This window comes from Sardina pilchardus, chromosome 17, assembly GCF_963854185.1.
Source record: "Sardina pilchardus chromosome 17, fSarPil1.1, whole genome shotgun sequence".
Taxonomy (NCBI): Eukaryota; Metazoa; Chordata; class Actinopteri; order Clupeiformes; family Clupeidae; genus Sardina; species Sardina pilchardus.
In genome coordinates this window covers 1,408,554-1,430,436 of record NC_085010.1, presented here as the reverse complement: position 1 = coordinate 1,430,436, position 21,883 = coordinate 1,408,554, and the positions used below count along the sequence as shown (strand labels likewise).

Below are 21,883 nucleotides of genomic sequence, written 5' to 3'. Positions count from 1 at the left end.
GGTATTTGTTTATTTATGCATTTATTTATTTCTTAAATTAATGAATGGGATGATTATTTATGCGCTCTCTAAGCGAGGTCGGTGTTAAATGATAAAAATTAAAGAAAGAGATGCTCTGTAAGTGTATTGAAATTAAGATAAAGGAATTAGACCTCCAGTGGTTTAAAGTGATATGATGAATTGGACTTATACTGTTATTCCATCAACTGAACATATACCAGTCTTCCACATTCCATAAATGTAAATTACTGTAAATTAACTGTTTATTTTTAAGATTGACAGTGAAACATGATATCTCATTAGAATTAGGAAGCTTTTGTTGTCTATCTTCAAGTAGGCCTATAATTAAAAAAAAAAAATATATATATATATATGATATGATGTTCACAGCCCAAACTAAGAATGTTACTATTCAAAATGTATTTTTTACTATTCAATATTTTCAAATGAGATATAAACCAGTATTTTCTTGGAGGTGCTATGGCCAATCCAGGGGGAGCTGTAGCACAACCTAGCTCCCCCCTGGCACCGCCCTAGAGTCCAGCACATTCTCTTGGCAAAAATAAATCACGCTTGTCAATTTGTCTCCATCTCTTACTTCTACTCAAGATATTCTCAGTAAACTGTCTGGCCATTTACAGGCCAGTTGGTGAGCAGTCACTAAATGTACACATACTGTAAATGAATGTATGTTCAGGTAATGTTCAGGGGTAGAATATTATTTTCTCTTTCCCAGTTATATCTCTGTAGGTTACTTTGTTTGTCTGTACTGTAATTTCTGCTGTGTCTTTTTTACATCAACAAAAGCACATAAGATGTTTACTGTTTCAGCTAGTTCGTATTTATTCTCATATCCAGCAATGCACACTGGCATGTTTTCAACATTGTACTTTTCATTTTTCATTCCATCTGAAGTTGCCTTGGTACCTGTTTAAACTTTCCTACAACTTGTACACATTGTAATGTGGCCCTTTTCATTTTTTTCACTGACCTCTCTTGCTCTTGTATCTTTATGAAGGGTTCTATGTTTTGTCCCCAGCACACTTTCAGGAATTTAGGAGGTTAATCCACGACTTTGTTGTTAGGGCTCACTTTATCATTTTAATGACATTGTCCTTGGAAGACATGGCACAGCTGTAGTGAGTGTCAGCAAGTTCATCATTATTCAAACCAAAGTCTTATAGATTACTCTGACCACAATATCATCTATCTCATTCCTATATATAAACCAGAGATTTACAGAATTGTACAGAATGGTCTGTTTATATATAGGAATGAGATAGATGATATTGTGGTCAGAGTAACTAGAGGGTGGGGGAGTCTCCTTTTATGGAGACATAACACTGGTTAGATGGCCATTGACTATGTCAGTGGGTTGCCAGACCTAAAACATATCCACGAACTGAAGCTTATCCTCCAATGATCAAAGGAGTTGTTCAATACATTTAGATTTTTGTCACCTATCCAACATTCTACAATGTGTCACCAGTATGTACAATATGACGTGTAATATGTTGCACATACATTTGCACTTCATATGAATAACACATCTGACTATTGTTTAAAATAGATGCATGTTGTTTGCAAACAAATCTCACACTTGTAACGCTTCTGTTATACTCTACAAAATATTCTCTGGCAAGGTCACGCACAGACTCATAGCCTCAAACTAATGGGAATCTCATAGAAGTTTATAGCATGTGTGGATTGTGGAAGTACCACAAGTACGTCAGACATGTCATATATATCTATTATTTTTCAAACACCATTATATCATTGCTATACTGTTGATGAACAATACTTTCATACATTTAAAGCAGTCAAGTAGGCATTTGGGAATCTCTCACATGGCAAAGTGCTGAGTGACATTGTAATCCATATCCAAACACTAAACAGACACGCACACATGCTTCATCTTGGTCTATCCAGCATCTCCTCCAGCACTCTGTTGAAGGTTAATCCCAGTCAGAGAACAACAGAACTATAAATAAAAGCAGCTTTGTGAAATTCAACACTTGCTAAGTGGCTGAGCATGTTTAAATATAGCTCAAAGACCCTGCATTTCTCACCATTTGGTCAGTGGTTTGTTATAGAATTATTACTTATCTAGTATTCAAGGATTCAAATAACTTTATTTTTTATCACAATGTAAGATATGTCTTGGGTTAGAGGCTAATATAAGGGATTTGGGTGCTGTATAATATTTTTTAAAATGATAGATTAATGAAATATGAACATATAATTTTAGGCATGGGCACATTAAATGAGTATCTGTGCTAACTTGTAATATTAAGTGACGTTTTGTCCTTGTTTAACATGCACATCACAGTCTGAATGTAAGAGTTTTTGTAGGATCTCTCCCCGGCCAGAAGCGCTAAAAATATCTGTCTGATGGGAGAAACTCAAAGCATTGGTGAATGGGTTGTGGAGGGTTCTTTATGGAGTCTGGGACTGAGAGGTACCAGTGATTGTTAAGATTATGCTTCTCTCTGTCAGGAAGTTGCACTAGGAGAAGCATGTGCTGTCGTGTCTTTTTACAGATTCCATTGTGTGAAGGATAGGGTTGTGTGAATTATAAGGTTCATAGGTGAGGAAAGGTGTTTCTTGAAGTTCAGAAGTTGTATGCATTTTTGGACATTGGTTGTGTTCCATTATCAATACAACTCTACTGTATTTAATTCTAAAACTTTGAAGCTGAATATCTCAGAATGTAGTTAAAACCCTACAATTCTAAGGGGGTGCATTAGCTGTGATACTTTTTTCATTCAAATGTATCATCAGTCCAAAGGACATTTCTACCAGAGGTGACTTAACATTAAGCGATTTCAGCAGTACCCGCACCTTGACCTTGGAGTTTTCTTTGCCACTTTGTCTTCCAATTCACACACTGTCCTTCTGTTCAGTCTGGTCAATTTTTTCACTTGTAGCCACATTCAGGGAGGTGAGACACAGTTCCATGAACTTTAAACTTAATATCATGTGCAGCTGTAAACACAGAAACATCAAGCTGTTCGAAGATGGTCTGATAGCCTTTACCATTAACATTCTTGCCTATAATTTTCTTTCTGAACTCTTTCTTTTGCTTTATCTGGTCTACAGAGTTGCTGATGAGCTGCCATGCTAACATTAGTTGTCTGATGTCTGGATTGACAGATTACTAAGGAACTTGGAACTGGGACTTCAAGCTGCTAATCTGTTTTGAGAGATATCTTATGACTTCAGACTTCCACCATACTGCTTTCCAGAGTTCTCCAGATGGCCAGCAATGCTATTGGCACTATATGTTGCACTGTCAGAGGTCCATACATTGAGCTGGTGATGTCTTGATCGGTGATCTGTGTTTCTCTTCGAGGAACCACTCAGGACAGTTAACCTGTGCTTCTGGAGCTCTACTGATGGGCTAGCCTATTAAATAGTAATATACCATGTTGCGTGTTGTTTACACCAGTAGAAACATCACTGTCTAATGTCCACTGACTTGATATGGGATGCTTATGATGTCATTGTCTATGTCAGAAACGCTTTAAGTGGCCATTGTGTTACCCTTGACTTGACTTAGCACAATTTAAGGCAGTCAGTAGCATTTAGCAACTTTCTCAGGAGCTGAAATGAAGAAATAGGAGAAAATGGGCAAAACCTTATGTCCAGGAGAAATAGACTAGACAAAAAGACATCTCATGTCAAATTTCCCTTTACTCTGGGGTGTGTTAAATACCAGCCATGGCATGACATGGACACTGAAATGCACATTCTAAAAAATGTTTACATTATTTCTGATCAATTTGTTAGACTATTCATACTTTATTGCTATCACAATCACACCACCATGTTAGTGAATCACTGTTAATATAGTATGAGTCTCCTGCTACAGATGGGGTTTTATTGATATTGGTGTTATGTACATGTACATTATTGCTTTGTAAATATACAGTATAAGACAAGAAGAACATGCAATACACTTTAATTTCTTCCTTTATGTTTGGTTCTATTAAATAAAACATTTACTGTTTTCCATTGATTTCACTCCACTGCTGAGGTCATAACTATAAGATTGAGAATATTTGGTGGACACATGCTATGTTGGTAGTGTTAAGCACAGGAGTCACTGCTCATCCTCTTTATTCTCCTCTTCTTCTGTTCAGTCGTTGTTCACTGACCACCTGCTGCATCAAACATTTTCTTCCTTCCCTCCATGCCTGACATTGCCTCCACATTTTTGCGCCAATCACCAACCTCACTTGTCAATACCTGGGAAAGAACAACAGGTTTTACTAAGGCATCCCTAAGCCAATTTTTAACAAAGAAGCATATTGCTATAAAATAGTAACAAAAAATGAATGTGATTTTCTCCTTGTGGTACCTTATCCTGTTTGACGTCTTCCTTCTTAACAGATTTTAAGTTACCCCGGAGGTCCATAGATCCTTTATGTTTGGAGCCTAGTAGAGCTCGCATCATCTCATCTGCAGATACACGCACTTTCCTCAGGGCAGGCTTCTTAAATTTCCCCCCGAGGTCCTGTACCTTCAGTTTCAACTCACGGATCTGGTACACATTAACACAGAAATCCACAAATACTTATTACAATGGCAAAACTTATAATGCCCATTGCTAGATTATGTGAATTATTTTTCATTTCACTTTCATCCATTGCCCGTCACTCACATCTTTGTAGTGCTTTGTCACTTTTTCCTCACAGTCGTAACGCTCTTCATCAACCACAGTCATCTTTGTATGGAGCTGCTCACAGAGAGTCTTTTAAGAAAACACAGATATTTTAAGAACAGTCTTGACATTAGGAGTTATTAATATTGAGATTTAACATTTTCAAAAACTAAACCTTATTACTGCCTGCCACTGATGTACAATTTCCATTTTCCATTTCCAAAAAAGTTGAAAAATGAAAATAAAAACAAAATGCGATGATCTGCAAATCATGTTAAGTAGGACATAGAGCATTGACTACCTATCAAATATTGAAACTGAAGAACTGAAACTGAAATGTTACTGTATCAGGCAGCACTGTCAAATATATGTGGGAATTTCTTGCATTATGATGCCTGGTGTTGTGGGACTTGAATAAATCATGCGCTATACTCGCAGTCCTGCACTGAACTGTAGGCCCAGTAAACGTTGGCCAACATGCAGGAATTTGGTGACTGCATGTGTTTTTATTTTTCCTATTATTCTTGAGATCTACTGGGAAAGATCTACAGGTTGATTGTGATCAATGAATTGGAGATCCCTGTTTTGAAGCGCTGAAATGAGTACTATCAACATTAATGCATTCATCAAGATCACAGTATCCACTTGAAGACAGAGCACAAAACTGTGCAGAACAAAACGTCTTCATTTCCGATTTCTTTGTCCCCACGAGACCACAAGATGGTATCTTTTTTGTAGACGAACTTCGCAGGTCTATCACCCTCCAAGCCAAAGTTTTGGGAGGGAATTTCTAGCATAGTCATTTTCAAAAGTGTCTTTGAACTCTCCTCCTCTCTCCATTTTCCATCTGATTTGGCTATTCACAGTCACAGTCTGAGAGAAAGTGGAATAGAGCATTGTGTCCAGTATTCCAATGTGGTTAATGGTTTTCTCATTAGTAGGCCTAGGTCACTTTGACACTAAAAGTATGCTCCTACATTGTGACCCTGTAAGGCGTCAAGGTTGACATCACCTCTTGCTTTCTGTTCTACATGAAAATCTGTTTGCATTTGGCAGACTGGATGGCTCTTGAGCTTGCCACTATTACTGTATGATTATCTACCCTTTGCTGTTGTTGTCTCTATCTCTGGTGCACATGTACATTTGAGACAGAGTTGATTGGTACAAACATACCCCATTGAAGGGGACAAAGTCTATCTATATGATACACCGGGTGCAAGATATGGCCCTTAAACATGTTACCTGTATTCCAGGCATTTCTAACATAATTACATAACAATCATTCTTGGTCTTTGTTTAGACTTTGAGTATGCCTGTGCCTGTAAGCAAAAAGTGAATGTGATAATAATAATAATAATAATAAAAATAACTAGAAATGCAATTCCAAGGAATTACCAGTGCATGAAAATGCAAAAATAGATAGATAATGTAGATATGGTTACTAAGGTGTAGCTAGGGTAAACATGGTGGTTGCATAGTTTACAGAGAGTTGATAGTGTGAAGGTAGACAGTTTAAAGATGAAACGTTCCAGTTCTAACTTAACTAATGATTTCTATTCATGTTAAAATGTTGATTAGCTAACTTAGCTAATGATTTCTAGCAGTTACGCTAAAAATGCTTACTATGCTAGCAATGCTAACAATGCTAACCAGGTTGATTAGCTAACTTAACCGATGATTTCTAGCAGTAATGCTAAAAATGCTAACTATGCTAACAATGCTAAATTTGCTAACAATGCTAACCAGGTTAATTAGCTAACTTAGTTGATGATTTTTTGCAGTTATGCTAAAAATGCTAACTATGCTAACAATGCTAACTATGCTAACCATGGTAACTAGCTAACTTGCTAGTGAGGACTTTTATTTTGAAACATTTGTTGCTAGGGTATCCATGGTGGCCACTATCAGGAAACAAGAAGTTACTGCAGTATAATCATGTTGGTTGCTATGGAAACGGTCATAAACACTTTTTAATGGTTGCTATGTTGGTTGCTAGGTACATGGAGGTTTCATGTAGTTGACTGGAGGCATAGTGGATGATAACTGACAGTTGGAATGGTTGAACAGTTCAATAGTTGAGTAGTTTCAATGGTTAAATGATTTAATAGTGTATTATTGCAGTGAGGACCTTTATTTTGAAACAGTTGTGGACAGAGGAAGTAGTGAAACAGGATCTGTAGTCTTAATGAGATTGTATGCTTAAAGCCTGAGACAGAAGGTGCTTCTCATAGCGTTTACGCGTCCTCTCTCGCTCCTCACTGATCTACATAAAGAATGATGGAGCGGCAACAATGGGATAGTCTAGCCCTTCTTCTATCTTTCTTTATGTAGATCATTGAGGATCGAGGATCGAGGGAGGACATATAAACGCTGCTTGAGAGGGACCCACAGTAAATACTTTAAAAGTTGTATGTAGATAGTCTAATTAATGTTGATAGATAGAATGTTTAATGGATGTTGATAGGCAGATTGTTTAATAGATATTGATTGACAGTTTAATGGGTGGATGAGTGAATGGTCTGAAGAAGATGAATGGATAGAAGGTTGGATGGAATGTGCCTTATATTCTTGTTAAGAGAGACACTGATACAGCTCTCTGAGAGTAGTTGATACAGGTGTAATCAATTTAACTGGCTAGTCTTAAGAGAGAGTGTGCTTAAAGCCTGAGACAGAGTAAATCATTTAAAAGTTGAATGTAGATAGTCTAATTAATGTTGATAGACAGAGAGTTTAATGGATGTTGATAGGCAGATTGTTTAATAGATGTTGATAGACAGTTTAATGGGTGGATGAGTGAATGGTCTGAAGAAGATGAATGGATAGAAAGTTGGATGGAATGTGCCTTATATTCTTGTAGAATGGAGAGACACAGCTCTCTACTGAGAGTAGTGGATACAGATACAGGTGTAATCAATTTAACTGGCTAGTCTTAAGAGAGCCAGCCTGAGACAGAGTAGATTGTTTAAAAGTTCAATGTAGAGCGTCTAATTGATGTTGTTGATAGGCAGACTGTTTAGAATGGGTGGATGAGTGAATGGTTTGAAGAAGATGAATGGATATAAAGTTGGATGGAATTAGGAGGACTTATTTTGATACTGTTGTGCGCAGAGGATACAGGGGAACAGAATATGTAGTCTTCAGAGAGGAGCCTGAGAGAAACTGACAGTTGGTGCCCAGGTGGCTGACCAGCTGGGGTAACATTCTAATTGCTGCCGTGATGTCATAATGAGCAATGTTAAGTCTATGGGGGAAATGGTGATAGTTTTTAACTAATAGTTTAAAAAGTATAAAAGTTACAAAGTTGAAAAATATAAAGCACATATGGCATAAGCAAGACCTACGCAACAAAGTTTGAATGAAGTTTCTACGTTAAACGGTTGAAGCTGAATTGCGAGCGTTAGAAGAAGAAGTTTAATAATAACTAGAAATGCAATTCCAAGGAATTACCAGTGCATGAAAATGCAAAAATAGATAGATAATGTAGATATGGTTACTAAGGTGTAGCTAGGGTAAACATGGTGGTTGCATAGTTTACAGAGAGTTGATAGTGTGAAGGTAGACAGTTTAAAGATGAAACGTTCCAGTTCTAACTTAACTAATGATTTCTATTCATGTTAAAATGTTGATTAGCTAACTTAGCTAATGATTTCTAGCAGTTACGCTAAAAATGCTAATTATGCTAGCAATGCTAACTTTACTAACAATGCTAACCAGGTTGATTAGCTAACTTATCGATGATTTCTAGCAGTAATGTTAAAAATGCTAACTATGCTAACAATGCTAAATTTGCTGACGATGCTAACCAGGTTGATTAGCTAACTTAGTTGATGATTTTTTGCAGTTATGCTAAAAATGCTAACTATGCCAACCATGCTAACTAGCTAACTTGTTAGTGAGGACTTTTATTTTGAAACATTTGTTGCTAGTAGGGGTGTAAAAAATAACCGATACATATCGATATTCGTTTTTAACCTGTAAAAGACGACTACATCGATGCATCAAGCCTCGTTTCGAATTTTTCATGACATGAATCGGTTATTGTTTCGATTTAAAAGAAACAAATCGGTTCACATTCGCAAACGTTTCTGACTTGACCGTCTCTTATGAAATACTCCATTTCCTGGCCTGGTGCGTGGCTGTGTGCATCCCAATTTTGATTTGAGAACAATGACAGCCTCTCATTGGTCAAAGATGGCATAGCCTATCACGTTCTTCTATCAATTCCAACGAAACGTGCCCTGGACGTGCCTGAAGGAATGAGATGCTAGTCTTCCTCAGAAAAGATTTCTGACAACTCCGAACCTATATTCAACGCGCCGGCGAAACTTAAATCCAAAGTTTGGAAGTCGTTTGGCTTTTTCAAAAGAGTCTCTTTATATGGCTCTGGTTTAAGGTCTCTTTATATGGCTCTGGTTCTATCTCTCCCGTTGTCAAGAGGGCATATCCCAGGAATCTGATTAACTTTAACTTTGAAAGATCGCTACTTTTATAGCCTACATGGCATCCAACTAGCTACAATCCACCTCCGTCATATGCTACAATGTTACTATGGTTCTGCACGTCTGTATTTCAGCTTGGATGCAACGTGACAGTTCATTTAAACTTCGCAACGAGTTTGGCGAATTAATATTCAAGTGTGATACGGGAACTACTTCAAAGGTAGCAGGTTATACGAAGTTAATGGCCACCCAATCAGCCAATCAGAGAAGAGAATTCCATTGTTGAGGGAGATAAGCAGAGAATCATTTATTCTTTTACATGAGAAAAGGCCAAGGGCAAAGCACTGCTTTATTTTCTTTTGTAACGACACCTCTTTGGTCTTTAATTTTTTTATGCAACATATACAGAGATATATGTTTCTTCTGTTTATTTCTTTATGGTGTCCTCAGTGTGTGCCATTACTAAAATATTATATGAAAAACCTCACCTTTTCACAATAAAATGTTTTGTCATGTTCATACATCAAGTTGTTTGTCCTATTGATAACCATTAACTTGATCATGTAAAATGTGCACAATTGTAAAGTGAATGTGCACAATGAAAAATAACTTTCAGAATGCTTTCGATTATTGAACCGCATCGAATTGCATCGAATCGCATCGAATTGAATCGTACCGAATCGTTTGCTATTAACATGTATCTTTTTTTGAATCGTATCGTGACAATGTATCTAGATGCGAATCGTATCGTCTTTCACATGAGAGATTCACACCCCTAGTTGCTAGGGTATCCATGGTGGCCACTATCAGGAAACAAGAAGTTACTGCAGTATAATCATGTTGGTTGCTATGGAAACGGTTATAAACACTTAATTTGAATGGTTGCTATGTTGGTTGCTAGGTACATGGAGGTTTCATGTAGTTGACTGGAGGCATAGTGGATGATAACTGACAGTTGGAATGGTTGAACAGTTCAATAGTTGAGTAGTTTCAATGGTTAAATGATTTAATAGTGTATTATTGCAGTGAGGACCTTTATTTTGAAACAGTTGTAGACAGAGGAAGTAGTGAAACAGGATCTGTAGTCTTAATGAGATTGTATGCTTAAAGCCTGAGACAGAAGGTGCCTCTCATAGCGTTTACGCGTCCTCTCTCGCTCCTCACTGATCTACATAAAGAATGATGGAGCGGCAACAATGGGATAGTCTAGCCCTTCTTCTATCTTTCTTTATGTAGATCATTGAGGATCGTGGAGCGAGGGAGGACATATAAACGCTGCTTGAGAGGGACCCACAGTAAATACTTTAAAAGTTGTATGTAGATAGTCTAATTAATGTTGATAGACAGAATGTTTAATGGATGTTGATAGGCAGATTGTTTAATAGATATTGATTGACAGTTTAATGGGTGGATGAGTGAATGGTCTGAAGAAGATGAGTGGATAGAAGGTTGGATGGAATGTGCCTTATATTCTTGTTAAGAGAGACACTGATACAGCTCTCTGAGAGTAGTTGACACAGGTGTAATCAATTTAACTGGCTAGTCTTAAGAGAGCCAGAGTACTCTTAAAGCCTGAGACAGAGTAAATAATTTAAAAGTTGAATGTAGATAGTCTAATTAATGTTGATAGACAGAGAGTTGAATGGATGTTGATAGACAGATTGTTTAATAGATGTTGATAGACAGTTTAATGGGTGGATGAGTGAATGGTCTGAAGAAGATGAATGGATAGAATGTTGGATGGAATGTGCCTTATATTCTTGTAGAATGGAGAGACACAGCTCTCTACTGAGAGTAGTGGATACAGATACAGGTGTAATCAATTTAACTGGCTAGTCTTAAGAGAGCCAGCCTGAGACAGAGTAGATTGTTTAAAAGTTCAATGTAGAGCGTCTAATTGATGTTGTTGATAGGCAGACTGTTTAGAATGGGTGGATGAGTGAATGGTTTGAAGAAGATGAATGGATATAAAGTTGGATGGAATTAGGAGGACTTATTTTGATACTGTTGTGCACAGAGGATACAGGGGAACAGAATATGTAGTCTTCAGAGAGGAGCCTGAGAGAAACTGACAGTTGGTGCCCAGGTGGCTGACCAGCTGGGGTAACATTCTAATTGCTGCCGTGATGTCATAATGAGCAATGTTAAGTCTATGGGGGAAATGGTGATAGTTTTTAACTAATAGTTTAAAAAGTATAAAAGTTGCAAAGTTGAAAAATACAAAGCACATATGGCATAAGCAAGACCTACGCAACAAAGTTTGAATGAAGTTTCTACGTTAAACGGTTGAAGCTGAATTGCGAGCGTTAGAAGAAGAAGTTTAATAACTAGAAATGCAATTCCAAGGAATTACCAGTGCATGAAAATGCAAAAATAGATAGATAATGTAGATATGGTTACTAAGGTGTAGCTAGGGTAAACATGGTGGTTGCATAGTTTACAGAGAGTTGATAGTGTGAAGGTAGACAGTTTAAAGATGAAACATTCCAGCTCTAACTTAACTAATGATTTATATTCATGTTAAAATGTTGATTAGCTAACTTAGGTAATGATTTCTAGCAGTTACGCTAAAAATGCTAATTATGTTAGCAATGCTAACTTTATTAACAATGCTAACCAGGTTGATTAGCTAACTTAACCAATGATTTCTAGCAGTAATGCTAAAAATGCTAACTATGCTAACAATGCTAAATTTGCTAATAATGCTAACCAGGTTGATTAGTTAACTTAGTTGATGATTTTTTGCAGTTATGCTAAAAATGCTACCTATGCTAACAATGCTCACTATGCTAACCATGCTAACTAGCTAACTTGCTAGTGAGGACTTTTATTTTGAAACATTTGTTGCTAGGGTATCCATGGTGGCCACTATCAAGAAACAAGAAGTTACTGCAGTATAATCATGTTGGTTGCTATGGAAACGGTCATAAACACTTAATTTTAATGGTTGCTATGTTGGTTGCTAGGTACATGGAGGTTTCATGTAGTTGACTGGAGGCATAGTGGATGATAACTGACAGTTGGAATGGTTGAAGAGTTCAATAGTTGAGTAGTTTCAATGGTTAAATGATTTAATAGTGTATTATTGCATTGAGGACTTTTATTTTGAAACAGTTGTGGACAGAGGAAACAGTTTAACAGGATATGTGTAGTCTTCTGAGAGACTGTATGCTTAAAGCCAGAGAAACTGACAGTTGGTGCCCAGGTGGCCGGCCACCTGGCGTAAGATTCTAATTGCTGCCGTGATGTCATAATGAGCAATGTTAAGTCTATGGGGGAAATTGTAATAGTTTTTAACTCATAGTTTAAAAAGTATAAAAGTTACAAAGTTGAAAAATACAAAGCAGGCATGGCATAAGCAAGACCTACGCAACAACGTTTGAATGAAGTTTCTACGTTAAACGGTTGAAGCTGAATTGCGTGCGTTAGAAGAAGAATAATAATAACTAGAAATGCAATTCCAAGGAATTACCAGTGCATGAAAATGCAAAAATAGATAGATAATGTAGATATGGTTACTAAGGTGTAGCTAGGGTAAACATGGTGGTTGCATAGTTTACAGAGAGTTGATAGTGTGAAGGTAGACGTTTTAAAGATGAAACGTTCCAGTTCTAACTTAACTAATGATTTCTATTCATGTTAAAATGTTGATTAGCTAACTTAGCTAATGATTTCTAGCAGTTACGCTAAAAATGCTTATTATGCTAGCAATGCTAACTTTACTAACAATGCTAACCAGGTTGATTAGCTAACTTAACCGATGATTTCTAGCAGTAATGTTAAAAATGCTAACTATGCTAACAATGCTAAATTTGCTAACAATGCTAACCAGGTTGATTAGCTAACTTAGTTGATGATTTTTTGCAGTTATACTAAAAATGCTAACTATGATAACAATGCTAACTAGCTAACTTGCTAGTGAGGACTTTTATTTTGAAACATTTGTTGCTAGGGTATCCATGGTGGCCACTATCAGGAAACAAGAAGTTACTGCAGTATAATCATGTTGGTTGCTATGGAAACGGTCATAAACACTTAATTTTAATGGTTGCTATGTTGGTTGCTAGGTACATGGAGGTTTCATGTAGTTGACTGGAGGCATAGTGGATGATAACTGACAGTTGGAATGGTTGAACAGTTCAATAGTTGAGTAGTTTCAGTGGTTAAATGATTTAATAATGTATTATTGCAGTGAGGACCTTTATTTTGAAACAGTTGTGGACAGAGGAAGTAGTGAAACAGGATCTGTAGTCTTAATGAGATTGTATGCTTAAAGCCTGAGACAGAAGGTGCCTCTCATATAGCGTTTACGCGTCCTCTCTCGCTCCTCACTGATCTACATAAAGAATGATGGAGCGGCAACAATGGGATAGCCTAGCCCTTCTTCTATCTTTCTTTATGTAGATCATTGAGGATCGAGGAGCGAGGGAGGACATATAAACGCTGCTTGAGAGGGACCCACAGTAAATACTTAAAAAGTTGTATGTAGATAGTCTAATTAATGTTGATAGACAGAATGTTTAATGGATGTTGATAGGCAGATTGTTTAATAGATATTGATTGACAGTTTAATGGGTGGAGGAGTGAATGGTCTGAAGAAGATGAATGGATAGAAGGTTGGATGGAATGTGCCTTATATTCTTGTTAAGAGAGACACTGATACAGCTCTCTGAGAGTAGTTGATACAGGTGTAATCAATTTAACTGGCTAGTCTGAGACAGAGTAAATAATTTAAAAGTTGAATGTAGATAGTCTAATTAATGTTGATAGACAGAGAGTTTAATGGATGTTGATAGACAGATTGTTTAATAGATGTTGATAGACAGTTTAATGGGTGGATGAGTGAATGGTCTGAAGAAGATGAATGGATAGAATGTTGGATGGAATGTGCCTTATATTCTTGTAGAATGGAGAGACACAGCTCTCTACTGAGAGTAGTGGATACAGATACAGGTGTAATCAATTTAACTGGCTAGTCTTAAGAGAGCCAGCCTGAGACAGAGTAGATTGTTTAAAAGTTGAATGTAGAGCGTCTTATTGATGTTGATAGGCAGACTGTTTAGAATGGGTGGATGAGTGAATGGTTTGAAGAAGATGAATGGATATAAAGTTGGATGGAATTAGGAGAACTTATTTTGATACTGTTGTGCGCAGAGGATACAGGGGAACAGAATATGTAGTCTTCAGAGAGATTGTATTTTTAAAGCCAGAGAAACTGACAGTTGGTGCCCAGGTGGCCGGCCACCTGGCCTAAGATTCTAATTGCTGCCGTGATGTCACAATGAGCAATGTTAAGTCTATGGGGGAAATTGTAATAGTTTTTAACTAATAGTTTAAAAAGTATAAAAGTTACAAAGTTGAAAAATACAAAGCAGGCATGGCATAAGCAAGACCTACGCAACAACGTTTGAATAAAGTTTCTACGTTAAACGGTTGAAGCTGAATTGGCTGCGTTAGAAGAAGAAGTTTAATAACTAGAAATGCAATTCCAAGGAATTACCAGTGCATGAAAATGCAAAAATAGATAGATAATATAGAAATGGTTACTAAGGTGTAGCTAGGGTAAACATGGTGGTTGCATAGTTTACAGAGAGTTGATAGTGTGAAGGTAGACAGTTTAAAGATGAAACGTTCCAGTTCTAACTTAACTAATGATTTATATTCATGTTAAAATGTTGATTAGCTAACTTAGCTAATGATTTCTAGCAGTTACGCTAAAAATGCTAATTATGCTAGCAATGCTAACTTTACTAACAATGCTAACCAGGTTGATTAGCTAACTTAACCGATGATTTCTAGCAGTAATGCTAAAAATGCTAACTATGCTAACAATGCTAAATTTGCTAACAATGCTAACCAGGTTGATTAGCTAACTTAGTTGATGATTTTTTGCAGTTATGCTAAAAATGCTAACTATGCTTACAATGCTAACCATGTTAACTAGCTAACTTGCTAGTGAGGACTTTTATTTTGAAACATTTGTTGCTAGGGTATCCATGGTGGCCACTATCAGGAAACAAGAAGTTACTGTAGTATAATCATGTTGGTTGCTATGGAAACTGTCAAAAACACTTAGTTTTAATGGTTGCTATGTCGGTTGCTAGGTACATGGAGGTTTCATGTAGTTGACTGGAGGCATAGTGGATGATAACTGACAGTTGGAATGGTTGAACAGTTCAATAGTTGAGTAGTTTCAGTGGTTAAATGATTTAATAGTGTATTATTGCAGTGAGGACCTTTATTTTGAAACAGTTGTGGACAGAGGAAGTAGTGAAACAGGATCTGTAGTCTTAATGAGATTGTATGCTTAAAGCCTGAGACAGAAGGTGCCTCTCATATATAGCGTTTACGCGTCCTCTCTCGCTCCTCACTGATCTACATAAAGAATGATGGAGCGGCAACAATGGGATAGCCTAGCCCTTCTTCTATCTTTCTTTATGTAGATCATTGAGGATCGAGGAGCGAGGGAGGACATATAAACGCTGCTTGAGAGGGACCCACAGTAAATACTTTAAAAGTTGTATGTAGATAGTCTAATTAATGTTGATAGACAGAATGTTTAATGGATGTTGATAGGCAGATTGTTTAATAGATATTGATTGACAGTTTAATGGGTGGATGAGTGAATGGTCTGAAGAAGATGAATGGATAGAAGGTTGGATGGAATGTGCCTTATATTCTTGTTAAGAGAGACACTGATACAGCTCTCTGAGAGTAGTTGATACAGGTGTAATCAATTTAACTGGCTAGTCTTAAGAGAGCCAGAGTACTCTTAAAGCCTGAGACAGAGTAAATAATTTAAAAGTTGAATGTAGATAGTCTAATTAATGTTGATAGACAGAGAGTTTAATGGATGTTGATAGACAGATTGTTTAATAGATGTTGATAGACAGTTTAATGGGTGGATGAGTGAATGGTCTGAAGAAGATGAATGGATAGAATGTTGGATGGAATGTGCCTTATATTCTTGTAGAATGGAGAGACACAGCTCTCTACTGAGAGTAGTGGATACAGATACAGGTGTAATCAATTTAACTGGCTAGTCTTAAGAGAGCCAGCCTGAGACAGAGTAGATTGTTTAAAAGTTGAATGTAGAGCGTCTAATTGATGTTGATAGGCAGACTGTTTAGAATGGGTGGATGAGTGAATGGTTTGAAGAAGATGAATGGATATAAAGTTGAATGGAATTAGGAGGACTTATTTTGATACTGTTGTGCGCAGAGGATACAGGGGAACAGAATATGTAGTCTTCAGAGAGATTGTAAAGCCTGAGAGAAACTGACAGTTGGTGCCCAGGTGGCTGACCAGCTGGGGTAACATTCTAATTGCTGCCGTGATGTCATAATGAGCCATGTTAAGTCTATGGGGGAAATTGTAATAGTTTTTAACTAATAGTTTAAAAAGTATAAAAGTTACAAAGTTGAAAAATACAAAGCCCACATCGCGTAAGTAAGACCTACGCGTCAAAATTTGAATGGAGTTTCTACGTTAAGCGGTTGAAGCTGAATTGCGTGCGTTAGAAGAAGAATAAGAAGAAGAAGAAGACCGAGGAAGAACAGTACAGTGCATTTTCATGCACTGTAATAAGAAGACTTGGAATAACAGTATAGTGCATTTTCATGCACTATAATAAGAAGAAGAAGAAGACCGAGGAAGAACAGTACAGTGCATTTTCATGCACTGTAATAAGAAGCCTAGGAAGAACAGTACAGTGCATTTTCATGCACTGTAATAATACTGTCAATGACAGTAAAACTTTCATGCCATAGTTACACTGTCAAAATGGTCCCAACCATAATCACACTCATCCTAGTCAAAGTGAAGAAAATTGGCATACGGTGACTCTCGGCCTTGTATAAAATATTTAAAATATATCATTCATATCTGTACTTTCAAAGGTTATACAAGTAAACACACACAGGACATATGTATATCACCCTCATCCCTCCAACTAGGCTGTCTCTGAACTTCTGAACACTCTGAAAAGCCTCATGAGACATATAATATTTTGACGCTCTATAAGTAAAATTACATTGAAATTGAAATTGAAGAATATAAATATGACATGCCTACAACAATTAATTTTCTTTTGCAATTAACTTTTCTCTACTCTTTCACAGTACCTTAAACTTACCTGTAATTCTTTCATAGAAAGGCCAGAAAGCTGTAAAGGTACCAACTTTTCCCCAAGGTATCGCTCCTTCTCATCTGCCCTGTCGACCTTTTCTTTGTCCAACTCCTCGATGGCTCTTGCCAGAAGCATCATCTAATGACATCACAGATGATAGTCATGGTAATGCGGATGAGACAAATGCCACGCTATATGATGAAGCAGTGATATAGGAATGCAACACAAACCTTCAGGGAGAGCTTCCGTGAAGCTGAGATTTTAGATTTGGGCTGAAACAAAGTAAGAAAAGACAGTACATATCAAGAAGCCATCACTGGACAGAGTATAAAAGAAAACGTAATCATGACCAGATACCTTATCCATTGTTGCCTTTGGATTCATGGTGACTGATCACGGGTCTGTAAAAATCATGAGGTATGAATGTCAGCTTATACTCACTAATGCTCAAAGGTACAATGGTGGAAGCCAGGAATTAAACCCACTATTCTGGCTAATGCACTGCTAGCCAACTTCCTTAACCACTGCACTACCACTGCACTACCACTACTACCGCTGCCCAAATATCTGCAATATTGGAAATAATTTGCGCAGTTACAAATCAGTTCTATAGTTTAAAATTGTGACACAAACAGAAGCAAGGCAGGGAAACCTATAGTCATAGGGTGGATAATGAAGCAAAAGTGGCTGTCATAAAAAGGGTTAATAACAAAGCTGCCATTTTAGCTAGCTCTGCTGCTGCTAAAAGCCTTGTTAGATGCCCGGTCAGGCATTTCTTGAGAAAAGAAAAGTTGCAGAGGTTGCTAATGCTGTCCTCTTCGATGGAATGAGGCAAGGAAGGGATGAGGATATGCCTGTGTACCAGGGAGAGGCATGTGTACCAGGGAGATATTAATGTGCCAGTTTAAAAAAACAATACAAAATAAATATGATTCATTAAAACTTTAAATGGTTGTGTTCATCAGTCCTTTTTTAATTGGTTGAAATGAAATGGTTGGTAGTATGACATATACAGTAGGCTGTGATTATGGTATAATCGGGGGGGAACTTGCAAAATCAGTTTGGATCCCTGTCAAAATGAGGTTTTTTTTTTTTTCAATTTTGGCAATTTTTGTATTGCCATATTTCTGAAATGGCCGCCAAAAGAATCAGACATGAAAAAAAATAGCAACTATTTGGTCGTTTCTGATGGCTTTTCTATCAAATCAGATTTTCTGGGATGTTGAATCAATTTCTGAGGCGAATGAAGAAGTTGGGGATCAAGCTCGCATTGCAGTGGTCAAGGTGATGGTCATTTCAGGCCCAAAATGCATATCATAATTGAGATTTGTGATGATTTTTGAATGTCAATTAATTGATTGATTTCAATATTCCAAACGTCTGTTGAAGTCGTGCAACTTCTGGTTGGTGAGCATGCCTTGTGCCTATCAGTTAGCTTTGTCGTTGCTAAACCACCACTACGCAATATTTGCTCAAACAACAACCTAACAATTTGTATTTAAAAAGAAATGGGTAACACTTTACTTGACGGGTTCGTTCATAACACATTCATAACCGCTGTCATGAACTGCACATGAAGTGTTCATGACTGTTTCATGAAGCATGACTCAACATTCACTCCAACCCTTTCATGAATGTGGAAGACAAAATGACAAAAACTTGTCAAAATAAAAGTCCAACAATCTAGTCTATACACAGGGTAGGCCTATTATGAATCCTCTCCAGCGTTTGTAAACATCTCATGAATACTTTATGAAGTCTACTTCACATGTCACTTTACTATACGAGTTGTGAAGTATTCATCATGCTGGGAAGTGAACTAGGCTACTGACCACTCACTGAAAGACAAAACGTCAAAAACTTGTCAAAATAAAAGTCCAACAATCGCAAAGCAGCATTGCTGTCTTTTTTGTTTTAGCCAACCTGATCATGTCACATCTTAGTCAACGGGGAAGTCCAGTGTCCAGGAGAATTTAGTTTTTTGTTTGTCTGTTTGTTTAAATTTTATGATAGTAACCTCTAAAGAATGCAAAATTGTCTATAAATAGATATATAAAACAGGAACCATTCTCCAACCATTCAGAGATCCACAGATGGTCAGTAGCCTAGTTCACTTCCCAGTATGATGAATACTTCACAACTCGTATAGTAAAGTGACATGTGAAGTAGACTTCATAAAGTATTCATGAGATGTTTACAAACGCTGGAGAGGATTCTGGTCTACTAGATTGTTGGACTTTTATTTTGACAAGTTTTTGTCATTTTGTCCTCCACATTCATGAATGTGTTGGTATGAATGTTGAGTCATGTGTCATGAATCAGTTATGAATGCTTCATGTGCAGTTCATGACAGCTGTTATGAATGTGTTATGAATGAACCCGTCAAGTAAAGTGTTACCAAGAAAGGTTTTTTTTTGCTCGAAAAAGCAAGTTCCACACTTCAAACCACAGTTCACTGTTAAAGGATAGACATCCAGGGACTACAGATGTAAATTAGCCCTAGGCTAACTCTGGTACAATGCATGAAATGGCAACATTTATGTTTGAAATTGTACATGGTCCCTAATAAAAACTAAAAAAAAAAAAAAAAAAAAAAATACATAGTTTCAGGGAAAATTCTAAAGATAGATACAGTACATTTGACCCATGGTGTTTTACTTTGCATTGGCACTTAATATAGCCCTTAAAAGTGTGCATGTGAAAAGCATGCTAATGTTAAAGGCAGAATACACATACAGTGATGTTTACATTAACAATGTCATACTGCATTGTGTCTAAAATAGGTCCAATAATAATACATCTTGCACATATATCATTCAAGCATTTGAAGTAATACAAAACAACTAATTGACGGTAAGTAATAAAACTGAATTCATGAGATTGATTTTGTAATAAATAGCCTACATTTCTGTGCTTGGGATTTAAATTAGCAAATAGATTTAGCCTCATCATTAGAAATAGTTTTAGTAAGACTTCTGACTTGTCATTTGAATTTTGAGTCATGTGCTGACACTTCAGTGCAAACTGGCACTGATTCACTGTTAAATAAAACAAGAAAGAGCTATATGCAAGTAAAGCTAAAACACCATCAACAAACGAAATTCAACAATCATGATAACAAGTTAAACAGTTTTTCATATAATTTGGAAAAAACAACTACAATTAAAATGTCATCTGTTAAATAAACACTTTTTTAAAGTTACATACTTATGTCGGAGGTGCTGTATGAAAATCCTGTAATACAGTTTACTGCCTGAAATAACAGAAATCAGTAATTATCATTGTCAACACACACACACACACACACACACACACACACACACACACACACACACACTACATGTTTTACAAGCATGTAAAAACTTTCAAAGATTCAGACAAACATAAAGTACTCTCAGTCACTGTGTACATTTAAACTGTCAATAAAAACACAAAAACACTTTACAAGTTACTGCATATCAAGAATACTCTGAAACACAAATACGTACCCGGGTTCTCTTCAGCAGGTAACCACTAACAATGAGAGCAGAGGGGGACAACAGGTGTTTAAGACCATGGAAGCTTATAGTCCTGTTCAGCCACTGGATGACAAATATAGTATATGATGTCTGCTGTTCTGATGCTGGTTAGCCCTCAGGCATGAAACATTAGCTACTGTAAGACTGTGACAATGCAGGGTGCATCTAAGAATACATTGTGACCATCATATCTATGGCATTGTCAGTGGTGGAATATAATGGAAAATAATGAAAGTAGTGGGCTACTGTATGTTACAAATGAAACCAGAGGAATGTTGGTACTGTAAAGTCCAGACTTCTTTAGGCTGCTTATGTTCACAATTCTGCAACACACTTATTGTGAAACACTACACAGAAGGTTCCTATGATCTGTCCATACCAGAAGGGGATGACTGTCCCTTCGAGCCAGTGCCTCCACTCCTCCAAAGCTAACTTGATAGCAAGGAGCTCCTGATCCAATGTCATCATAGTTACACTTTGTAGGAGTTGGCCTATGAGAAAAGAAAGCACAACTTGGGAGTCTTCTAATGAACGCTGTGATAGGATGGCCCCTACTCTACAATGAATTGGCAGCCAGGATCAGGTTTGGAGCAGTAGTGAAACGCCTCTTAACCCTCTACACCCAAATAGAATTTCACAACAATGCTCCACATTCCTGGGAATTCCAAGAGAAAAAGACAATATGAGAAACATTTCAAATAACCAAGAATAACTAAAAAACTAATGCAAAGTGTCCATTATAAGTTTCTTTGAGTTTATAGATTAGAAATAGCTCTTTCAAATGATATATGATCAATTAAGAATGATATATTCATGTTTTCCAAAGACGGCCATAGGCCTAGTCACATTGGTCTGTTTTAGAAGCTAGAAAATGAGATACTATGAGTAGGCCTACTGATTTCATCAAAATAGACAGGCATATCTTGCACTTGTTTGGGTTTTAGCTAGGCTCCTCACAGGCAGCTTTCCCCACTTCCCCACCGTCCTTACCACCGTCCCATACTTTCACACTCAACCAAAAATAATTAAACACTACTACAGCAGGGAACACAGAGTTTCTCACTGCGAAGACTTGCATGAGGAAAATATGACATCAATTCATGGATATTGAAGTTTTTGGAATGGGCCATTGTGT

The 21,883-nt window shown here is 37.0% G+C and overlaps 1 protein-coding gene across 2 annotated transcripts; it reads right to left on the bottom strand.

Moving 5' to 3' along the window:
* Window positions 1-3,858: 3,858 nt before the first annotated feature.
* On the bottom strand, window positions 3,859-21,239 carry LOC134061731 (troponin I, slow skeletal muscle-like). 2 transcript variants are annotated; one of them, XM_062517489.1, is made up of 9 exons: window positions 21,128-21,239; window positions 20,719-20,743; window positions 20,438-20,483; window positions 17,588-17,631; window positions 17,461-17,502; window positions 17,237-17,368; window positions 4,664-4,753; window positions 4,361-4,543; window positions 3,859-4,248 (listed from the first exon to the last, which is right to left on the bottom strand). In XM_062517489.1, the coding sequence occupies exons 4-9, from the start codon at window positions 17,612-17,614 to the stop codon at window positions 4,150-4,152; spliced, it is 573 nt and encodes a 190-aa protein (XP_062373473.1). In that variant the 5' UTR covers window positions 17,615-17,631; window positions 20,438-20,483; window positions 20,719-20,743; window positions 21,128-21,239; the 3' UTR covers window positions 3,859-4,149. The 2 variants fall into 2 exon arrangements, with proteins under 2 accessions (XP_062373473.1, XP_062373472.1); XM_062517488.1 differs by having other exon boundaries at window positions 20,719-20,811; window positions 21,128-21,224.
* Window positions 21,240-21,883: the final 644 nt, after the last annotated feature.

Bases quoted from the DNA above. Each gene is read 5' to 3' on its own strand.
- LOC134061731 (XM_062517489.1), bottom strand. From the start codon at position 17,614: ATGAATCCAAAGGCAACAATGGATAAG. The intron at 17,503-17,587 runs GTATCTGGTCAT...ACTTTGTTTCAG, and splicing joins CAAAGGCAACAATGGATAAG to CCCAAATCTAAAATCTCAGC. The intron at 4,544-4,663 runs GTGAGTGACGGG...AATGTGTACCAG, and splicing joins TGACAAAGCACTACAAAGAT to ATCCGTGAGTTGAAACTGAA.